A 19580-nucleotide genomic window follows, 5' to 3' on the forward strand; every position below is an offset into this window, starting at 1 on the left:
CCAGCCAGCCATGGAGATGTGGGCAGGAGATGGAATATGCAGATGGGGGGAAGCAGGGGAGGCTTTTCAGGAACTGGACCCGATGATCTTTAAGGTCTTTTCCGACCTCGGGGATTCTCTGGGTTGTTTTTTGCACAACACCGGCTCTGGAAATTCTCGGTCTGCTCGTGGACCCTGAGCTCTGAGCTCCTCCATTCCCAGAGCTCAGGCAGGCCTGGAGGCACCCAGCTGGCTCCTCTTGCCACTCAGGCTGTGGGTGATGTTCCTCCCTCAGCACAGCACAGCCCTCCCCTCCCTCCCAGCACGGTGGGTCAGGCTGGAGTGGCCCCGTCCAGGCTCTCTTGTCCCCTTGTGGGGTGGACAGAGGGGATCCTCCTCGGGCAGGGGACTGGAACAGTCCTGATGCCCCTGAGCTGGTTCAGCTGCTGCCCCTGCAATCCCCCCCAGCACTCTGCACGCTGCTGTAGAGGCAGCCAGAGCTCAGGGAACTCACTGGGGCCGTACTGGGAGGCCCCACTGGGTCAGACTGGTCCAGCTGGGGCACACCTCAGCCACCACAGGGGTGAGCAGCCACGGCTGACTCGCTTCTCAGCCTGGCATTTGCACATCCTGCTCTGAAAGGGGCAGCTGGAGCTCTGGGAAGGGCAGGGACCGTTCCCTGCCCACAGTCCCTCAGTGGCTACGCTACAAACCCAGCAGGAAAAGCGCTCCGTGCTTTGCTCATCTGCATCGGATTATGTCTTTCCAAAGGCTTCCCATGCTGTCTGCCAGCCTCTCCAGAGGCCTGCAGAGCAGCATTCCAAGAAGCCCTGGGCAGTGCCCCCGATGAGAAGGACAGGAGTGGAGAGGAGATGGAAGCCAGGGAGAATTTCGAGCCCCGTGGGTGTTGGTGGGTGACAAAGCAGCGGCGTGGCAGCAGCATGGTCAGATACTCTGAAAACTCAGCACAGAGATGGCAAAGCAAGCATGACATCCTCAGTTTTACAGTGATGTGGGAGAGGTGCTGCTTCCCCCAGGCCTGGGCATGGGATGAGTCTGCCATACCTGGACAGGTTTCTCCTAAGCTCACCACACATCTATTTTCAGCACAAGGAAATATGGCTGAAAATAGAAGAAGAGGGGAAATATACCAAAAAAACTCACAAAAATAACCCTGGGAGCTGTGCTGGCTCCACTGCAGCCTGCTGGCATCAGGGCAGGAAACCTCTCTTGGCTCATGGAGGAAAAACTCCCATTTGGTCTCTTGCTGTCCTGCCCCATCACACCTGCAGGAGGATTATTTCTCCTGGATGCAGGGGGCTGCCGTCCACCCCAGCACTGGGGTGTTGGGAGCAGCTGCTCCTCTCAGTGTGGGATGGGGAGGCCACCCTGGGTCAGACCAAAGAGTTGGTTAACACCACCAACTCTTGATGAACATGTAGGTTAAAAGGAGAAAAGAAACAATCTGAAACCCCAGTAATAAAAACCAAGAAAAACCCCAGGTTCTCTTTGGCTCAGAAGTCATGGAGCAACACGTACAACAACCTCTGAGGCAGTGGGCTGCACGGGGGAGGCCCACTGTGCCAATCTGGAATGAGGAGTCACCTTCCCCTTGAAGGAGCTGCACAAGTTTCCTTCATAAAAGCTCCAGGAAAATCCCAGAGTGTGCCCAGCAGCTCTGCCCTTTGCTGGGGTCATCCTGCTTCCCCTCCCTCCCTCCCTGCACAGAACCTGGCTGGGAGCACGTGGGAACTCGCCTTGTTCTGCAGCTGTTAAGGACAGAAACTCCTCGTGGGATCGATTTCTGGGGCTCTTTGGAATAAAAGAACCTCTGCAGCAATAAACACTTCCCTGGTCAAAATGCCAAGTGCATGGGGTTTCCAGTAGGATCCAGGAGTTTGCTGTGAAACGAGGCAGGAGCGGCTCTGCCTCGGCTCAGCTGCTCTTCTGTCCTTTCATTCAGGAACTCATTCTGGGGTATGAAGGGCTGAATTCAGCCAGGAAAACACCCACAACCCCTCTGCTACAATGAGGGGTTGAGGGGACAATTGTGTCATATTCCATACCAAAGAGACCAGTATTTGGATTAAACTACCCAGGGAAATATCCCAGCCCTCACATCTCCGAGCACAAGCAGCATCTGTGACTCCTCACATTTGTCAGCTGAAACCTCACATCCTTCCCTGCCCAGTATTAAAAAAAAATCCAAGCCCAAACCACCCAGCAAGGCTGGGATCTTGGCTCCTAATGGGATGAAATCTTTTCGAGCCAGTCTCATCTAACATTTCAATCACTTGAATCTCTCTAATCTTATCACAAAAGACTTGATTCTCTGTGCACCAGCCAAGTCGCCAGAAACGTCACCCTAACATCTGCTCGGTGGGCCAGAGCCCGTTTATCCTGCGAAATCACCGTGCTGGAGGCACTCCTGTGGAGCCCTGGGCTGGCCCTGGTGTCGGTGCTCCTGAAGCACTCGGTGCCACGAGCAGCTGCAGCTGCAGTCCCTGTCCCTGCACCACAAACACAAAGCACAACCCCCAGTGACAGCAGGGCACAGGGACACCGAGGACACGGAGCCAAGCGCCAGCGGTGGAACATCTCCCACAGCGGGAGAGGCAGCCCTGATCCCCCTGGGGCAGGGAGGCAGCGAGGGGGAACCGGGCTCCCTCCTGCCCCGCTCCTGCCCTGAGAGGGAAACTGTAAAACTGGAAGCGCAGGTCAGACAAACAGATGGCACAGAAAAGGGATGAGATGGGCAAACACCGCAGAACACGCAGAAATCGGCAGAAAATCAAAAAACAGGAACGTAACAAGAATTGGAAAGGAAAGTGACAGAAGAGGAAAATAATAATGGGGGGAAAAATGAAACCAACAGGAACAAAAACACACAGGAACTAACTTTCCAAGTCAAACTCAGGGTCACTGAGAGGGCTGCTCAGACCAGAATCTGCAGAAAACAGTAAAAAAAAAATAAATAAAAGATACACTTTTGTAAAAATTTCATGCTAATAAAATAAAAAAAAAAACTAAACCAAAAACCAACATAAATCTAAAGAGGAAAAGAAAGGTATTTGTTGTGCTGATTAGGACAGGATATCTAAGGTGTGCTACGCTTTCCCCTCTCTGAGCTGCACATTCCCATTCCCATGTCCCTCCTCTGTTTCACTGCTGGGGACACCATGGAGATTCCACCTGGGGTCAGCTGTCTGGAGAAGAGCCCACAGGCCCCTTCTCAACCACAATATATTGAATTTAAATGCCCTTAACTCAGAGACCACCTGTGAACTCTTCACCTGCTAACTGCACCACAACCTCTCCATCACTGCCAACACACTCCAAGCTCATTTTCCCATCCTTTTCCATTTTCACCCAATGTTTCCAACGTTCTGTGGGAGACAGGTGATCAACTCCCCCCAATCCTCTAAAACCTTTTAGTGCTTCACAGATTATAGAGCAGAGTAACACCAGGTAGGTCAACTCTGGCCAGATAAACCTGGAAAGGGCAGCATCTCCTAAAGGCAGAGCCGACACAGGCAGTGTCCTTTGGGATCTGCAGAGCCTTAGTGCAGGTTCTGATGTCTCAGCTACCCTTCACACCTCAGAGCCAGAATTCAGAGGTGCAGCGTGACCAAAGCAGTGACCCCATCACCTGCTGGGGCAGCCTCAGCTGACTCTGCTGTGCTGTGGGACACACAAACTCCCACTCAGGGAAACACAGGAACCAGCACTTCCAGCTGCTGCTTGCACCAAGACCAAGCTGGAAGGCCACCACCTTTTATTCTCATCTCAGCACAGTTTTCATCTGAGACTGCAGCTCCTTCTCTTGGGTCTCCCACCTCCCTCCACCTGGAGCACAAATGCTCCCAAAGGAAGCACCCAGACATGGCAAACTGCTGCTGAGCTGGGAGCACTCAGAAGATCTCAAACACCCTCAGACCCTCCTGCAAGGGCAGCACTAAGAGTTGACTTAGGGACCTACCTGTGCTCGACTGCTGTCCCTGCTGCCAGCCCTCAGCTGAGCATGGTTCCTGGGCCTGGGCTGATCCCAGCAGGTGCTTCCCAACTCATTTTGGTCAGAGCCCTTCAGCTCAGCGTTGCCTTTGCACAACCCCTGCCCCCTGGGTCCCTGCTGCCAGCCCCACCCTGAGGAGACTCCACAACGCTAAGGACAGGACTGGGATGGGAAGGGCAAACAGGAGCTACAGAAACATTACTAACGAGCACAAAACAGCAAAAAAAATACAAACAAACTGAACACAACAGCCAGCCCCCAAAAAGCACAATAAATTCCCTTCCAAGTCCTCAAGCACCGGGAAGAGGAGGCAGAGGAGTTGCCACGTGCCTGCCTGCGTGAGGACGTGCCGCATGTCGCTGGTGGCTGCAGAGGTGCCATGCAGGCAGCTGGGACGTGCAGGGACATGGGGACACGAGGGTGCAGCAGGGAGGGTGCCACAGCCTCTGCCCTGAGCTCAGCCCTGGCAGTGCCCAGGGCCAGGCTGGACAAAGCTTGGAGCAACCTGGGGAAGTGGAAGGTGCCCCTATGGCAGGGGGTGGAACTGAGTGGGCTTTAAGGTGCTCCCAACCCAAACCAGCCTGGGATTCCATGACAGCATCTGCACCAAGCGAGGAGATGCTGCCCCTCCTGCCCCAAGCTCCTTTCTCCCTGCAGGGCCCAGGGGCAGGCCTGGCTCCCAGCAGGAGTGGCTGGGCACCAGAAAGAGCCAGTTCCAGGTGTGGCTGGAGCAGGGGGTGCTGGGCAGCCTGCCACGCTCCATCTCCCCACCCAGGAGCTCCCAGCTGCGGCACAGGGCAGCTCTGGCATGTCTGGCACAGCCATGGCTTTGCAGCTCAGCCCAGAATGCACCAATTTAGCTGGAAATCCAGGAAAACCCTTCTCCTGCCTTGCCAGCACTGGGCACAACCTGTGCAAGGTTCTTGAGGATCCCAGCAAAGGCTTCTTTCAGCATTCCCACTTATCACAGGCACGGCTGGGGCTCCTTGGCTGTGCCCAAGGGTAGCTCTGGGTCTCCAGGCAGTGCCCCAGCAGCTCCAGGCAGGCAGGGAGGGCTCAGGGAAGGGGCAGGTGCTCTGCTCCTGCCTTCCCAGCAGGAGAGGCCGCTCAGCAGCCGCTTACCTGGAGTCTGGAAGTTGATTCGCCTCATTTCCACGGGATCCTTGGGGTGGTGGGGGGCGATTTCAGCGTTGTTCAGGAGGCACTTGGTCCTGGGCTCTGAGTCTTTCCTTTTGCTTCACAACAAACCCAAAAAGAAACAAAAGAGACCAGACAGAAAAAGCAGCTTAGCTTCCAGGCCTTGTGGTCTCAGCTACTTCTCAGCTACTCATGCTCAGGCAGAGCAAAGCTCCCACCGAAAATCAAAGCTGCAGCCAAGGGTGTAAGTACACATCAGAAAAGGGATGAGGTTAGGAAGGCTTGTCAGTGCTATGTTCTAGGGGTTGACAATGGCCTGGGAGCCCCTCAGCAGCTTTCAGGAAAGTCTGGAAGTTCTCCTCTTCTCCCAGTAGCAGCACAGACTGGCAGCCAGGAGCAGCTGAGGTGCTGTGAACTCATTCCTCACCCTCCCTGTTCAGAGCAGCCTTCACTGAACTCTGCAGAGCAAAAATGTTCCAACTCTGGCCAAGCCATTTCCAGCCTGAGAGAACCAGAGCCAGCAGAATCATCTGGAAAAGTACAGAGCTCCTGGCTGTGACTTTGGGTGTCGAGCTCTGATACTGCTGCTGGCTTGTTCAGGAGCTCTCAGAGCTGCCCTGCTGCAGACAGAGAAGTCAGAGCAGCAGTTTTCAATCTTTTTTGAACTGCAGAACCCTAAAAATCTGGGTTCAACAAAGAGTAGACATATCCTCTCCCAGTACAGCTGTGCCTGCTGAGATCCACCTCTCCTTGCCAGGAGCCCGCTCCAACCTGCCAGCTGAGCTTCCTCATATATTCTCCTCCAAATGGGTTAGGTTAGCTTAGGCAGCTGAAAGTCTCTGTGACCTGCCTCATTCTCCTTGAAGAGAATTTAGAAGCAAAGCCAACCAGTGCTGACCTCAAGATGTGATAACTTCTTGCAAAGGAATGGTGTTGAGCTGCTGGGAGCTGCACTTCTCCAGGGAGCAGAGAACGTCACCCCGAGGCTTGGAAAGGAGCCCCAGCCCTTCCAGAGAGCGGCTGGGGAGCTCCTCGCCTCTCCTGCTCAGGGCACACAGAAGCCTCCAATAATTTGCCTGCAGCAGCAATGGCAATTCCTTAGGCAGAGAGGAGGTTATCCAGGACATTTTTAGCTGTCCCTTGATGTCATTAATAGCCAGGAGAAGTGGTCTGAGCCCTGCCAGCACTGCATGGGGCAGCATTCTGGAATGACACCACTTTGCAGTTTGGGAGCAGTTGATTTTTGCTGCAGTTCTGAAACTGCTGTTAACAGTTAACATGCTTAGTTCATGGCCTGAGCCCTTCAGTTACTGCCACTGAAAGCTCTTCCAATCTTGGAAATGGCTGGGAAAAAGTCTCATTTCTGCAGTCATAAACAGACTCTGTCAGAAGCCCTTGGCTGAGGGGGCAAGAGCAGCTTCTGCCATGGGACAGGGACAGCTCAGCCAGCGAGAATCCTGCCTGCAGCGTGCCTGTGTGGAGCAGCCAGACATGCAGAAACCCACTTTCACCTCTGACTGCCACACAAATGAGAGCTTCTCTGCTCCATTAACCCAACACTTTATGAGCCATTTACTGTCACTGCTGCTCAACCTGAGAAAGGGCCATTTCATTTAGGAATGGACAAACAGGAGAAAACTCAGCTTGCTTTGCCTTTTCTGCCCCAATTCAAATATGGTCCCAGCTAGTATGACATCTGTGAGGACAGATCTAGAGGTGGGAACTGCACCAACAAAGTCCCAACACCACACAGCAAACACTGCTTAACACACAGCAAGCAAGAACCTGAAGAAATGGCAAATCTGGTGCTCTTACCTGTCTGGTTTGCTGTCCAGGAAAGCAGCAAGTGGAGAGAAGACAAGACAAATGTTCAGGTTAGAAAGGACTTGCAGAGGGAAAGGGGAGCATTTGCTCAGCTCTAACCCTGGCAGCAGAGGTGGGACCAGCAAAGGTCACCCAGCCAGAGGGACACCAACGAGCCCTGAGCCCCTGCCCCAGAGCAGCCTCACAGGCAGAGGCCACACTCCTGTGCACGAGGGAACACACTGTGCTGCTCAAAGATGGAGCAGGGCTAGGAGAGCTCCCCCCACCCTGGGAATCAGCTGTCCCAGCTAAGGACACCTCTGCTGGCCACTGCCACCTTTATTTACTTTGCTCAGCCCCTCCTGGCCCCTTCCCTTGCCTTGTGTGTGCTCAGGGGACCCCCAGTTCTCACCGTGAGCTGCTCAGAAAGCCAAAGGAAAGGGAGACGCTTCCAGGGGCTTTCCCTTCTCCCTCCTGAAGGCTCACACCCTGCTCCTGTCTCCCAGCTCCAGCAGAAAAACAGTCTGGGAGCAGTGCAGGTCTCTGCTGCCCCACAGCTCACAGGTGCCTTCCCTGCATCCCCCTCACTGCCCACGGGTACAGGGAGCATGGGAAGGGGTGCCTGAGGCTGCCAGCAGCACTGCTGGAGTCCTGACACACCCACTGCACACAGAGCAGTGTCTGTGGGACAAGCACAGCTCTCCTGACAGTGCCATGGGGCAGAATCTGCAGCAGCAAATCCCTGCAACCCCCTGCTAATCCCTCCTGTCCACACTCGTGCTCCTCTCCCCAGTGCCCAGTGGGGATTTCCCCTGACCAGGACAGAAATTCCCTTTAGGGAACCCTGGGGACACTCAGAACCGTCTCAGGTGTGGGCAGTGAGCAGCTCTTACTTTTTGTAGAGCAGGATGGCGATGACAATGCAGATGATGAAAACCACGGCCAGGACGGGCCCGATGACCCAGATGAGCCCCTCCTCACCATCGATGATGGGCTGGGGGTCAGGGTTGTCCAGCTGGATGGGGTCAGAGAAGGGACTGGCAGCATAGGTCTGGAAGACAGGGAGGAACACAGCTCAGGGATGGGATGGGCACTGAGGAGTGGGCAAGCACACGATATTCCACAGGATGAGCTGCTGCAGAGGATGTGAGCTCTCTACAGCACAAACCAATGGGGACAGGGAAAATGCCCTGCTCAGCCTAGAGAAAGTTCCCTGTTCCTGAGCTCATCAGGGCTATCTTCCACTTCCAATGCTCCAGTGCGACACCATGGCAAGACCACACTCCTGGGAAGCTGCAGCCTGCCCCGTGCCTGTGGCTCACTCTGCTGTTAGAGATTCAGCTCCTTCTGTTCCACCACAGCCCTGAGCCCTCAGCGCTGCCACAAACACACAAACACCTTCCCCAAGCTCTCATGTAACCATCTGGATTTTGACAGTCAAGTGGGATTACAGAGCAAGAGGGAAGGGATTAAAACAAGAATTAATGCTTGGTCTGGTGACTGAAACAAACCAACCCTGACAAATAAATATAAAGTAGTAAAACACTGTGTGTGTCCTCTGCTGCCTCTGCACTGAGTTGGGCCCTTGAGGAGGATCAGAGGCACATTCAAAGCCTTCAGAGTCCTGACTAAGGGTGAATTTCCATCCTCCACAGGAACTCCAGAAGCTGAACAGCACAGAGAACTGGCATGGCCTGGTTTGGGAGAGCAGCCAGGGACAGGACAAGAATAGGAGCTCTGGGTCCTTGAACTCCATCAGCCCTGAGCAGGCTGGAATGCTGCTCCACACTCAGGAGCTGCAGTGGATCCAGGCCACTGAGAGTGAGTCTGCAGCACCTTGTTCTAAAGCAGAAATTACCTCAAGCTGCAGTAATCCGATTGAGAAACCCATTCAGGAGCGTGTCAGCCTAATCCTTTAATATCAAATACACAACTAAATATTTATTGGGGGAAAAAAACTCTGAAAACCCTTAATTTCCAATAGTTCCCTGCTACAATTCCATAGGGGGATTTAAAAACAACAAAGCATTAGGCTGTTTCCCATTGTGTGTGAGGGAGGAGGCAGGTAAATATTAAAACAGTTGTTTTCATAAAGCCATGAACAGCCCCAGTGAAAACAGCAGAGATGCTGAATTGGTAGAGAGAACTTGTAATTTTCCATTAAAAAATGCTCCCCTCTGTGCTTGGAGATGAACTCAGCAATGCCCAGAGTGTGACAGGCTCTTGGAGCAGGATGTCTGCGGTCATTGCTCTGAAGAGTTACAGAACAGCCTTTAAAGGAAATTATTGTTCAAGAAGGGGTTTGACCCAGGGCTCTCTGAACTCTTGTGCAGTCCTGAGGGGACAGCTCAGTGCTCCTCCCCTTTCTGGACTCCAGTCTGGAGCCACAAGTGTGCAAGTTCTGTCCACAAGGACTGGGACAGTCACAGCTGCTCCTGTCCTTGGTGCTTGGAAGAGATGAATGCAGGCACAAGCACAAGAGCCACATCCAAAAGCTCCACAGCTGGAAGGAAAAGCCTCTCGAGGATGCCAGGAGGGCAGCAGGGCTGTGGCAGCTCCCTGGTCCATCCCAGGGGTGGGAGAGGCCCGGGGGAGCAGGCAGCACTTACAGCCTCGGGTTCCTGCAGCACGGCCAGGATGAAGAGCACGTATTTCTGCCCCGGCTCCAGGGCTCTGTTCTCGAAGTTGTCGTAGTGTTTCATGTCCCCCAGGATGAAGTGGGAGGGCAGGGAGCGGAAGCGGGCGGCGATGTAGGGCTTGGGGAAGTCCAGCTGCCGGGAATGGCGCAGGCTCCGGCGCCGGAGCCTGGCGATGTTCTGGACCAGCTGGAGGAAGCAGAGGAACGCCCTGAGACCCTGGAAAGGAGCAGCAAGGAAAGCCAAACCAGCCCTCCCAAGACTGGCTGCTCCTTGGCTGCCCTGAATGAGGAGCACAGGTAGCCCAAATGTCCCTCCCAGCCCTCAGGTCCCCAGCCCATTCCCGCTGTTCTCTCTCCCCCTAAGCTGAGTCGAGTTTCACCCACACTCACCTCCTCCAGGTCCATCTCCTCAGGGCTGCCCAGGGGGTTGAGGAACTGTCCTCCCCGGGACTTCCTCAGAGGCACCACCACAATGTAGAAAGCTCTAAACATTGGGAATGATAAGAAGAAACAGAAGGAATGAGGCACAAAGAAGGGAGTGCACACACTGATGTGAGTTTGCTCAAACTTCCCCACTGGCTCAAGCCCTTTATTTTTTTATTCAGCACAGTTGCTGCTCCTGGAATGAGCTGGATTCAGCAGCAACCCCCTGGCTCCTTGTGTACTCCCTTCACACTTCTCTGGCTTTCCCTGTTAGTTGTGGAAGTGCCTCCAAAAGGAAGCAGTCAGGAAGGCTGGAAATGCAGGGATCACCCTCCAGGTGCTGCCCCTGTGGATTTGTGGTGGTCTCCAGCCACCAGGGCTGACCCCCAAAACATGAACTAAGCACCCACCCCTGCAGTTACACAGAAACCTACTGGACAGGCACAGAGCTCTTCACGTCGGGGAGAATCACCACCACGTTGCCATCAGCATCAGGCTTGTGGGTCACCTCTGGCTTCTTGGACAACATGTCAGCAGCAGTCCAGGCTGCCACGTTCTGCTGCAGCCCCCCCATGCTGTTGCCCTGGTTCATCAGCACGAAGTTGTAGAAGGTGCGGGGCCTCAGGTGGGTGATGAGTTTCTTGGTGGTTCGTCCGTCCACGTCGACGTGCAGCCCGTTGTACTGGATCTGTGGGAGGGGAGGAGGTTGTTCCCTGAGCAAGGCTGGGACTGCTCCAGCTCCCTCCTCCCCATCCCTCTGCAGGGAACACGGAGCACCCAGCCCTGCAGAGCTGGGGTGAGCACGGGGAAAATCTGCACTCCACTTGCCTTGTACGGGGTAGGAGAGTTGTAATTCTCAGGGAACTCCCAGCTCAGAAGGACAGATGTCTTTGTCACCATCTTCACCTTGAAGTTTTTGGGTAAAACTGTGGAGAAAAAAGTGAGGAGGAAGGGGAGAAAGGAGAAGAAAGGCAGCAGAGGGAAGGAAGAGCAGGAAAGAGAAGGAAGAGAATGTCAAGTGCTGGAAGAGGGGCCTGCCAGGCTGGGTCTGGCTGCGGCTGCAGGAACAGAAGGGATGGCTCCCTCCTCCACTGTGCTGGAGTTTTGCCAAGGTCCATTTCCTAGTGCTCCCTGTCCCCATGCCTAACCCCAGGAGGGCGCGTGGCTTTGCCCCCACACTCTGGGCCTGGGTGGCTGCTGCAGGAACGAGGTTCTGCCTGGCTGAGCATGCTCAGGTGAGGAAAAAACCCATCCCAGGTCACGGCTTGAGGGTTCGTTCTTAAAAATTTTTGCTCTTTTCTTTTGGCTGTTTGCAAAAGCTGAATAAAATGCTCTTCCCACCTGTGCAGCGACTGGCCCCCCCCTTCAGGTGCCAGTGACAGAAGGTGTCCGGACTTAACTTAGAAGAAAGTGGTAAAAGGGACTTACCTGGCACAAGGCAGAGAGGAGCGGAGGGACTGAGTGTGACACCAGAGTGCTTTGCATTTACTCACGAGCCTGGCTGAGCCTGGCCTGACCTCTCCAGCTCTCTTGCCTCCCGGCACCAGCCCCGGATACAAGGGGACAGAGGGAGGAGAAACCGGTAAGTCCTACCTTGGTCCAGCTGGAACGTCCGATACTGGACGGTCGGGCTGTAGGGCCCGGGGCCTTTACTGGTGTGAGCACGGATTTTAACATCATAGGCGGTGTTGGGTTTGAGGCCGTTGAGGGTGTACGAGTTCTCTGGGGAGGGGGGCAGGTCTTTTTCCAGCAGGTTCCCGGGAGAACCGGCTTCCCGGTAGGCCACGGTGTATTTGACGATGGCTCCGTTCCTCTCGGCCAGCACGGGGGGCAGCCAGCCGAACTGCACCGACATGGACGTGACGTTGCTCGCCTCCAGGATCTGGGGGTAACCCTTGGGGATGTCTTCGGGGGTGGTGAGTTCCTGCACGGCTTCCTCCCCGAAGCCGGCCCGGCTCTTCACGGCCAGCTTGAACACATACGTGGCGCCCTTGTGGATGCTGGGAGCGAGGTACTTATCCTCCTGTGCCGAGAATTCCAAGGTGGCCAGAGGCTCGATGTCCTTGCGGCCGAACTGGAGCCGGTAGCCCAACACCTGGCCCTCCGCGTCCAGCGGGGGCTCCCATTTCACCAGGAGAGTGTTCTCCTCTGTCTGGTGCACAGACAGGATGGGCTTTCCTGGGACTAGGAGAGAAGAGAGACACCTTCAGCCAAGGCTGGGGCAGGGGAGAGGAGCTGCAGAGACCCTTCTGCTGCAGCAAGGGGCTCCTCAAGTCAGCAGCGATGTTCCAGCTCGGCTCCACGTAACCCAAACTGCTGCCACCCTGTACAGGTGGATGGGCCTTAAACAGTTTGGGAAACGAGGAGCACTGCCAGCATGTCAGCTGTGAGGGGCTGACACGTTCCTAAATTTATTTTCTTCCCTTTGTTCAGGATGGAAAGGTGTGCACAGCTTCTCCCCCATCCCTGGACCACTCATCCTTTCACACAGGAGTCCTGACTCTCCACCTCCTGTCCCCACTGCTCCCCAGGGCAGGGAAGAACAAACCTGGGGTCCCCAAAGTCCCAACTTCCCTCTCTCTCCATTACACAGCCCAGCTCGTGCAGAGACTGGAGCAGACTGGGCCAGGCTGGGAAGCCCAGAGCAGCTGAGGGTGAAGCAGTGAGGGATGGAAGGAAGCCTGGGCAGCCCCAGGGCCTGAGCAGCAGGCACGGGGCCAGCTCACACGGCCAGCAGGCAGCTCGTCGCCCACCTGGGTACAGAAGGAAGCTCAGGCAGAGGAAGCAGAGCCCAAAGTGTGTGAAGCAGAGGGCAGGGAGAGCTGCTGCTGGCTCTGTGCTGCTCCTCTCCTCTGGAGGAACTCACAGTGCTGGAGCATTTTCAGTGAGATCCTCTTTACCTGTCAGTGAGCTCCCCACGTTTGGGGGTTCTGGGGAGCTCAGCAGTGCCACGTCTCTGCCTAATGAGCCCTGGCACTGCCTGACTGCTAAGCGAGCCCACAGCCACAGTTAAATGACACGTGCAGGCCCAGAGATTCCCAAAGCCAGAGAAAGCAGAGCATTAATTCCAGCAGCTCACGCGTCATTGACACTCAGCTCCACCATTAGAGACCTAATTTCCTTGGTATTTCTCCTGGTTGGACAGGAGGAGAGAAAACAGAGTTGGGAGAGATGCCAGCCCTCTCCCACAGCACGAGCCTGCCCAAGGGGTGAGGGAGCAGGGCAGGACCTGCTGTGCCAGGGATCCTGGAAGGGTCACACTGGGGAACCTCTGCCTGCTGCCCCCACTGACACCTCAGTGGGGATGAGGGGATGATGTCCCTGGAACAAGTGCTGTATTCCTTCCAAACTGCCAAAGAACGGCAGGGACGGTGCTGGGAGAGCCAGCCTCCTCCCTTGGGAATGCCCATGGAACACATTAAAGAGAAAAAGAGTGCCATTACCTTTATGTTTCAGTTTTTATCACAAATGTTACTGTAATCAGCTGAGCTTGAAAGTATTACATCTGCACAACAAATATTGTTTGGAAAAAAGGTGAGAAGAAGGTGCAGAGAGGGAGAAGTGTTTTATTTTGCAATTGGTTTGGACAGTAAAGGAGAAAATTAGATGTATTACTGTATTTAAATTCAGCCTCCAGCCCTGAATGATAAAGAAAGAAATCTCTCCTCTCAGAAGGTGTATTGACTCAACACTGCAAAGAAGGGAAGAGTGTTACAGAGCCATTTGAAAGAGTTTTTTTAAAAATAGCTATTTCAAGTCAGGGAAAATTGAGTTTTGGGTAATAGCTGCTGTGCTGGAGAAAACATCTCTCTGTGACTGATCACCTAGACTGCAAATCCTAATGGGAAGAGATGAGGGAGGGTGACAAGGGAGAGTGACAAGGGAGCCAGGCAGAGAGAAAGGCTCCAGGAGAGGAAAACAGAAAGGGTGGAGAGCCTCGGGAAGAAGGAAAGCAGAGAACCAGGGAGTTAGTGGGGAGAAACGTGGGCAGAACTGGAGGGGGAGCAGAAGAGGGTGAGTGAAGGCTTTGGCTGGTATGTGCAGGCAGAGCCCAGGTCCCAGAAATGGGAGCCAGGAAAGGTCAGGACTGTCAGAGTTTCTCCCTGAACACAGGGCATGTACACAGACAAGAGGAGAGTGGGCAGGACAAGCACCACTGTCTGCCTGCTGCTCTTCAGGTCTTTGCAAGTCACCACCCTGACAGCAGAGCTCTCCTGTCCTCAGCATACCTGCGTGGGCCACCTGCAAAGCCACAGGCTCAGTCAGACCAGGAAGAGCCACTTTTCCTTCTGATACACTGGAATTTGCAGCCCAAGACATTAGAAGTGACAAATTCATCCTCTGTTGCGTTTCTGGCTGTGCCTGGGCTTTCTGAAGCACTGGACAGAAAATGGTGACATTTGGTGAGGGCTGCATGTGAGGAATTAGGGAGTTTCTGCCTTATTAAATCTAATTTTGCCTTTGGGGCAGCCTGGCTCTTGCTGCAAGTCTGTCCTTCAAGAAGGGAGTGAGATGCAAGAAGGTGAGTCTGGAGAACCTGCTTGGCTTTAGGAGCTGGGTGAATGAGGAAAAGGCTCTCACCTGCACCCTTGGTGGTGACCACTTTGGGTTTGCTGCGAGCACCATCTCCCTTCATGGTGTAGGCGGCCACGGTGATGGAGTAGGCAGTCTCCGGCTGGAGCCCAGCAATGATCATTTCCTGTTTGCCAGATGCCAAGGGGAAATCGTGTCAATACTCAGGCCCACACCCAAGAGCAGCTCTCTCCTCCTTGCAGGAGTCTCAGCCCTTTTCCAGCATGCAGGAGACCAAACCCGAGAGCACGAGACCCTCTGGGGCTCTGTGGGAAGTGGCAGAGGGGGAGAGCCCTGTTCCCCTGGCGAGGCACTCCCAGCTCTGCAAACACAGCCTGGCTCTGCAGGGCCCTGTGCAAGGCATCCTCCTCCAGATCTGCCCCTCTCACATTCCCTGTCTTCACACAAACCGCTTCAGCATCCTTCAAAGCTTTCCTCTCCACTCTGCGGCCTCAGAGGAGGCTCACAGGTTTCAGGGAGATTACATTTTTTTCACCATTACCCCTCTCTTCTCTCCTCAGAGATATTTTTAATGCCTTCGTAATATTAAAGGGATTGCTTGAATGCAAAGTGCAAGACGACACATTCCGCTCACGCTAAAGCTCCCTGCTAAATCCCACCCCCTCCTTCCCCATCCTCTATCAGCCTCCCCACACCTGGCTCCCAGGAGCTTTTGTTGAACACTGGCCTCAAGAACAGCCCTTCCCCAGGAGGGATCCAGCCTTTCAAAGGGCTGTGCTGGAAAAGGAACACCCGTGCTAAATCAAACAGGATGACAGCACATGCAGCAGGGTTTTCCCCAAGGCCCCAGAAAGGAGGGAGATGGGAATGTTGTGCATGTTTTATGGCTTTCCCCTCTCCTCACCCCTTTGTGCTTTCAATATTAAATCTCAGGACAGCACTTGGGAAGAATTTGTTATTCCTGTAACTATTTCCCCGATGGTGAGCTGGGAGTGGAACAGCAGAGCCTTGGAACAGTGGGATTTTGATCAGTGACTTTGGAGGCCGTCAGATGCAGGGACAGGTCTGGCTTCTGGAAGCCAAGAAACCTGCTCTGCTCTCACACCTGCCACTGAGTTCTATTGAGATTTCAGACAAAGGGGCTTTGCCTCCCATGAAACTCATTCTCCATCCCTCAAAGGGAGGCCCCTCACTTGTGCAGGGCACCTGGCAATCCCCAGGAGACAAACACAGCCTGTTTCATCGTGTGTTAGCTTAGGACCCTGACATTCCAAGGAGAAAATGCTTTCTCCTACTGCTTGGTAGCTGTAGGATTTTGAAAAACATTTATCATTTTAGCAGGAATAGCAAATGCCAAACAGCCAAGCTGACTTTAAGGTACTTCAAAGGTAAAGCACCAATAATGACTCATAGCTTTGCATCAATGAGTTTCTAAGAATCTTGACCCTTTGAAAGTACAAATGATTTGTTCATGCTGTGGTAGCTCAGGACTCATGGATTCTGTACTCCCAATGCTTCCCAGGCTATCTTTTCCAGACCCAAAGCAGCCCATCTGAGCTCCCAGGTCTGGTGGAAGGTTGTCCCTGCCCCTGGCTGGCAGTGGAGCAAGATGGCCTTTAAGGTCCCTTCCTTAATACAAACTATTTTAGGATTCTGATACGTTTAAAGCAGTCCCAAATTCAATATTCCATCTGCTTCCCCATGGAGGAGCAGCAGACCCATCTTTCCTTCAGAGCCAAAGGGAAAACCCTGTGGGATTGCTGCGTGCTGAAGAACGACACGATCACAGAGGGTCACAGAGCAGTGACAGGGAGGGGACAATGCATGGGAACACAAAAAACAGGCTCCAAAACAGGCACACTGGCACTGAAAAAAAAAATTAAAAAAAAAAAAAAGGAAAATATCACACCACAACAGGAAGTGGGAGAAGGGAAGAGGCAGAACCAGCATGGAAGGATTTTTATGTTTTTACTTACGTATTCAGCAGTGTCATCTGTTTCCCACTGGGCAGAGAACAAGAGAGGTTTGGCACATGAGAATACAAGAGGGGAAAGAAGGAAAAGACAGAGACACAGCATGAGGAAGGAGTCCCTGAGCAAACAGCCACACAAGGTCAGAAGTTACCGGGCAAGCATGAGGGAAGAAGTAGAGTGGGAGAAATTAGTAGATTCCACTGTGGCCTTGGCCTGAATTAAAAGACTTCCCCGACACAGCGAGGGTGGATGGATGGATGGATGGATGGATGGATATTTATCTCAGGGCTGGGCCAGCAGCTCACACTCCTCCACAGTAACTGTGTGGGGGCACAGCCGAGCTGCAGAGAGCCACAGCTCGCCCCAGGTGCCCACTCTGCAGAGCTCCACTGCCCAGGATGAGCCCCCACCCCTCAGAGCCCCGGGGCTGGGGCAGCTGAGCCCTCACCTGGGCGTCGGCCAGCATGATGTCCTTGATGTGGGGCAGCCCCCTGGCCTCGCCGTTCTCCATGCGCACGTAGTGCACCTGGTAGCCGCGGATCTGGCCGTGCTGGCGGCTCGGCACCGGCGAGCGCCAGAACACCTGGATCGCCGTCGAGTTCAGCACCTCCACCTCCACCTTCCGCGGCGGAGCGCTGGGCACTGCGGGGACAAGCGAGGGCTGCCGTCACCCGGGGCTCTGCGCGGAGCCTGTCCCTGCTCCTCGGGGACACGCAGGCTGTGCCTGTGAGCCCTGAGCACACGAGTGCCCAGCACTCGCCACCGGCCGCCCAGGGAGCTCTGTGGGACCTGACCTGCATGGCCTGGACACAGGGATGGGAACAGCCCATCTCATCCCCCTGCCAGCCTGCCACAGGCTCCCTTGTGCCCGGCTTGCTCCGATGGGAGGAACCATTAGAGCTCCAGGTCTCGTTCTGAGGGCAAGGCAATTTCCAGGGAGCCAGAAGAGCCCTGGTCCTGCCCGTGGGAGGTCAGGGTGGAGAGGATCAGGAGAGAGCTTGTCCACGGTGTTGCCTCGTCTCCCTGGCAGGACAGGGGGCTGGGGGCTACAACCACTGTGGAATCTCAGTACAGGAAACAAGAGATGGAATTTGGGTTGAATCTTTGGAATACTACAATTACTAACAGGGCATAACACCTTCATCTACCAGGAAATCACACTTTCTGAGCAGGGTACTCCGTGCTACATTTGGATGTGGGCAGAGGCTCAGGGAAACAGGATCGGCACTGGGGACAAACCTGCTGCTTTTTAAAAATTCTTTTTATTTGGAATAGATGAAGAACACCTGAAAAATTCAGGACTTCTATATGTTATTTACCTGAGCTATATTATTCGAGGTCTTACCCTCACAGTGAGGGTGCTCCTCTCCCTTCATGCACCCATTCATGCTTTTCCCTGGTTTTATTTTACTGTAGAAATACCAGGAAAATTCAAGTCTCTGAACTGCTGTCACTCAAGATTTTTGAAACTTTAACAGAGTTTTCCTTTCTATGACTGACAAAAACTCTGATTTAAGAAGGAGGAGGTTGTAACAAGGAATGTGTGGGAAGAACTCTTTAGTATTTTAAAACATGTGCTCTCAGGCACAGGGTGGGATTCTTGGGGCTGTCCCATGCAGGACCAGGAGCTGGACTTGGCTGATCCTTGTGGGTCCCTTCCAGCTCAGGATACACAATGATTCCAGGAAACCAAGTCCTGGCAGCAAAGGTTTCCTCAGAGCAAAGGTTTTGGTGCCTTGGCTGCTCCTGGCTCAGTGAGAGCATCTTTTCAGGGGCAGTGGTGCAGACAGGACTCAGAGCTATTAAGAAGCTGCCATAAATCCAGGAAATGCTCTAGGGCAGGGCAGGAGAACCGTGCAGACCCCAGCGCTCAGAGGGCTCGGGGTGGTGGCACCAGAGGATGTCACACAGCTCAGACCTCAGATCCCACTGCAGCTCTGGCTTGGCACCACTCCAGAGCCACGGGAAGGGCCTGTCTGTGTCCTCCTGGCACAGGAACAACCCCCTCCAGGGACAGGAACCCCCAGGAGAACAAAAAAGCTCCCTCACCATCTTCATCCGTGCGGACGATGACCGGCGAGCTCTCCGGGCCCGGCCCCACCTCCGTGTGAGCCACCACGGTGACGCGGTACTCGGTCCACTTCTCCAGGGCCTCCAGCAGGATCTGACTGGTGGTTGGGGGGATATCATTCACCTCCTTTAGCTCCGTGTCCTCCGAGTCCAGCGCTCGATAGTGGACGCTGTAGCCGGCCAGGACGCCGTTCTGGCTCTCGGCCGGAGGCGGCCGCCAACTTACCAGAATGGCGGTGGAGCGGGTGCTGACACATTTTACATCTTGAGGGGGGGCAGACGGTTCTACGAGGGGGGAAAATTCAGGAGCGGGAAAGGGAAAGAAGGGAGAGGGGAGGGGGGAAAAAAAACAAAAGATGGGAAAGATAAAAGAAAAAAAAAAAGGAAAATGATAACAAAAAAATCTAAAATAAAACGTACGAAAGTTTGGTTTAGGAAGATAAAATTAAAAGAGAAGAGAGCTTTTTGTTGTTGTCTTTTTTTTTTTTTTTTTTTTCAAAATGAAGAGGTTTTTTTTAAAAAAAAAAAAAAGCCAACAGAAATTAAATGGGGCATCAAAACTGAAATGGTGTAAAGCAAAGGACTAAACCAGCAAGCGGGCCAGCCAAGAGGGTTCCTGCTGCTTCCACTAAGTTGGCACCAGCTAAGCACCCAGCTGCACCCTATAAAAGCCCTTTCCTTTGGCTCCCTGTTTTACAGCAGCCTGGCAAATCCTGCTCTGGCTGGGAAGGCACTTCTTTCCAACCTCAGTCTCTGGGATCTCGAATTCCTTTGAAGGGATCTGTGAAAATTAAGTAAGAAAAGGAAATCTTTTGCCAGGAAGCTTAAATTTAAGAGTCTGTACCTCCAGATGGAAGTGATTAGCTGTCCCCAGACTGGAGGAGGCCAAATCCCACACTGGGAATGCCCAGGACACTGCCAAGCAACCGTGTTTAAAGAGGAGGGTTTTGAGAAAACACTTGCAGGAGGGAGGCAGTGGGTTTGGTGAGGTGTTCAGGTATCCAGGGCATTT

At 53.9% G+C, this 19580-nt stretch overlaps 1 protein-coding gene across 1 annotated transcript in view; it reads right to left on the reverse strand.

The window, feature by feature from the left end:
• The window catches only part of PTPRS (protein tyrosine phosphatase receptor type S), a 139194-nt gene that overhangs the window by 14489 nt on the left and 105125 nt on the right, over positions 1–19580 (reverse strand). The window contains exons 11-22 of the mRNA XM_086862922.1: positions 18548–18853; positions 16947–17140; positions 16502–16528; positions 14574–14691; positions 11586–12176; positions 10821–10918; positions 10427–10680; positions 9960–10053; positions 9541–9756; positions 7825–7982; positions 5114–5226; positions 2879–2926 (exon numbers count right to left, since the gene is read on the reverse strand). Coding sequence (XP_086719048.1) covers positions 2879–2926; positions 5114–5226; positions 7825–7982; positions 9541–9756; positions 9960–10053; positions 10427–10680; positions 10821–10918; positions 11586–12176; positions 14574–14691; positions 16502–16528; positions 16947–17140; positions 18548–18853 — 2217 coding nt within the window. The remainder of the gene's footprint in view (positions 1–2878; positions 2927–5113; positions 5227–7824; positions 7983–9540; positions 9757–9959; positions 10054–10426; positions 10681–10820; positions 10919–11585; positions 12177–14573; positions 14692–16501; positions 16529–16946; positions 17141–18547; positions 18854–19580) is intronic.

The sequence above is a fragment of the Cyanistes caeruleus genome, chromosome 25 (genome assembly GCF_971803275.1).
Source record: "Cyanistes caeruleus chromosome 25, bCyaCae1.hap1.1, whole genome shotgun sequence".
Lineage (NCBI taxonomy): Eukaryota > Metazoa > Chordata > Aves > Passeriformes > Paridae > Cyanistes > Cyanistes caeruleus.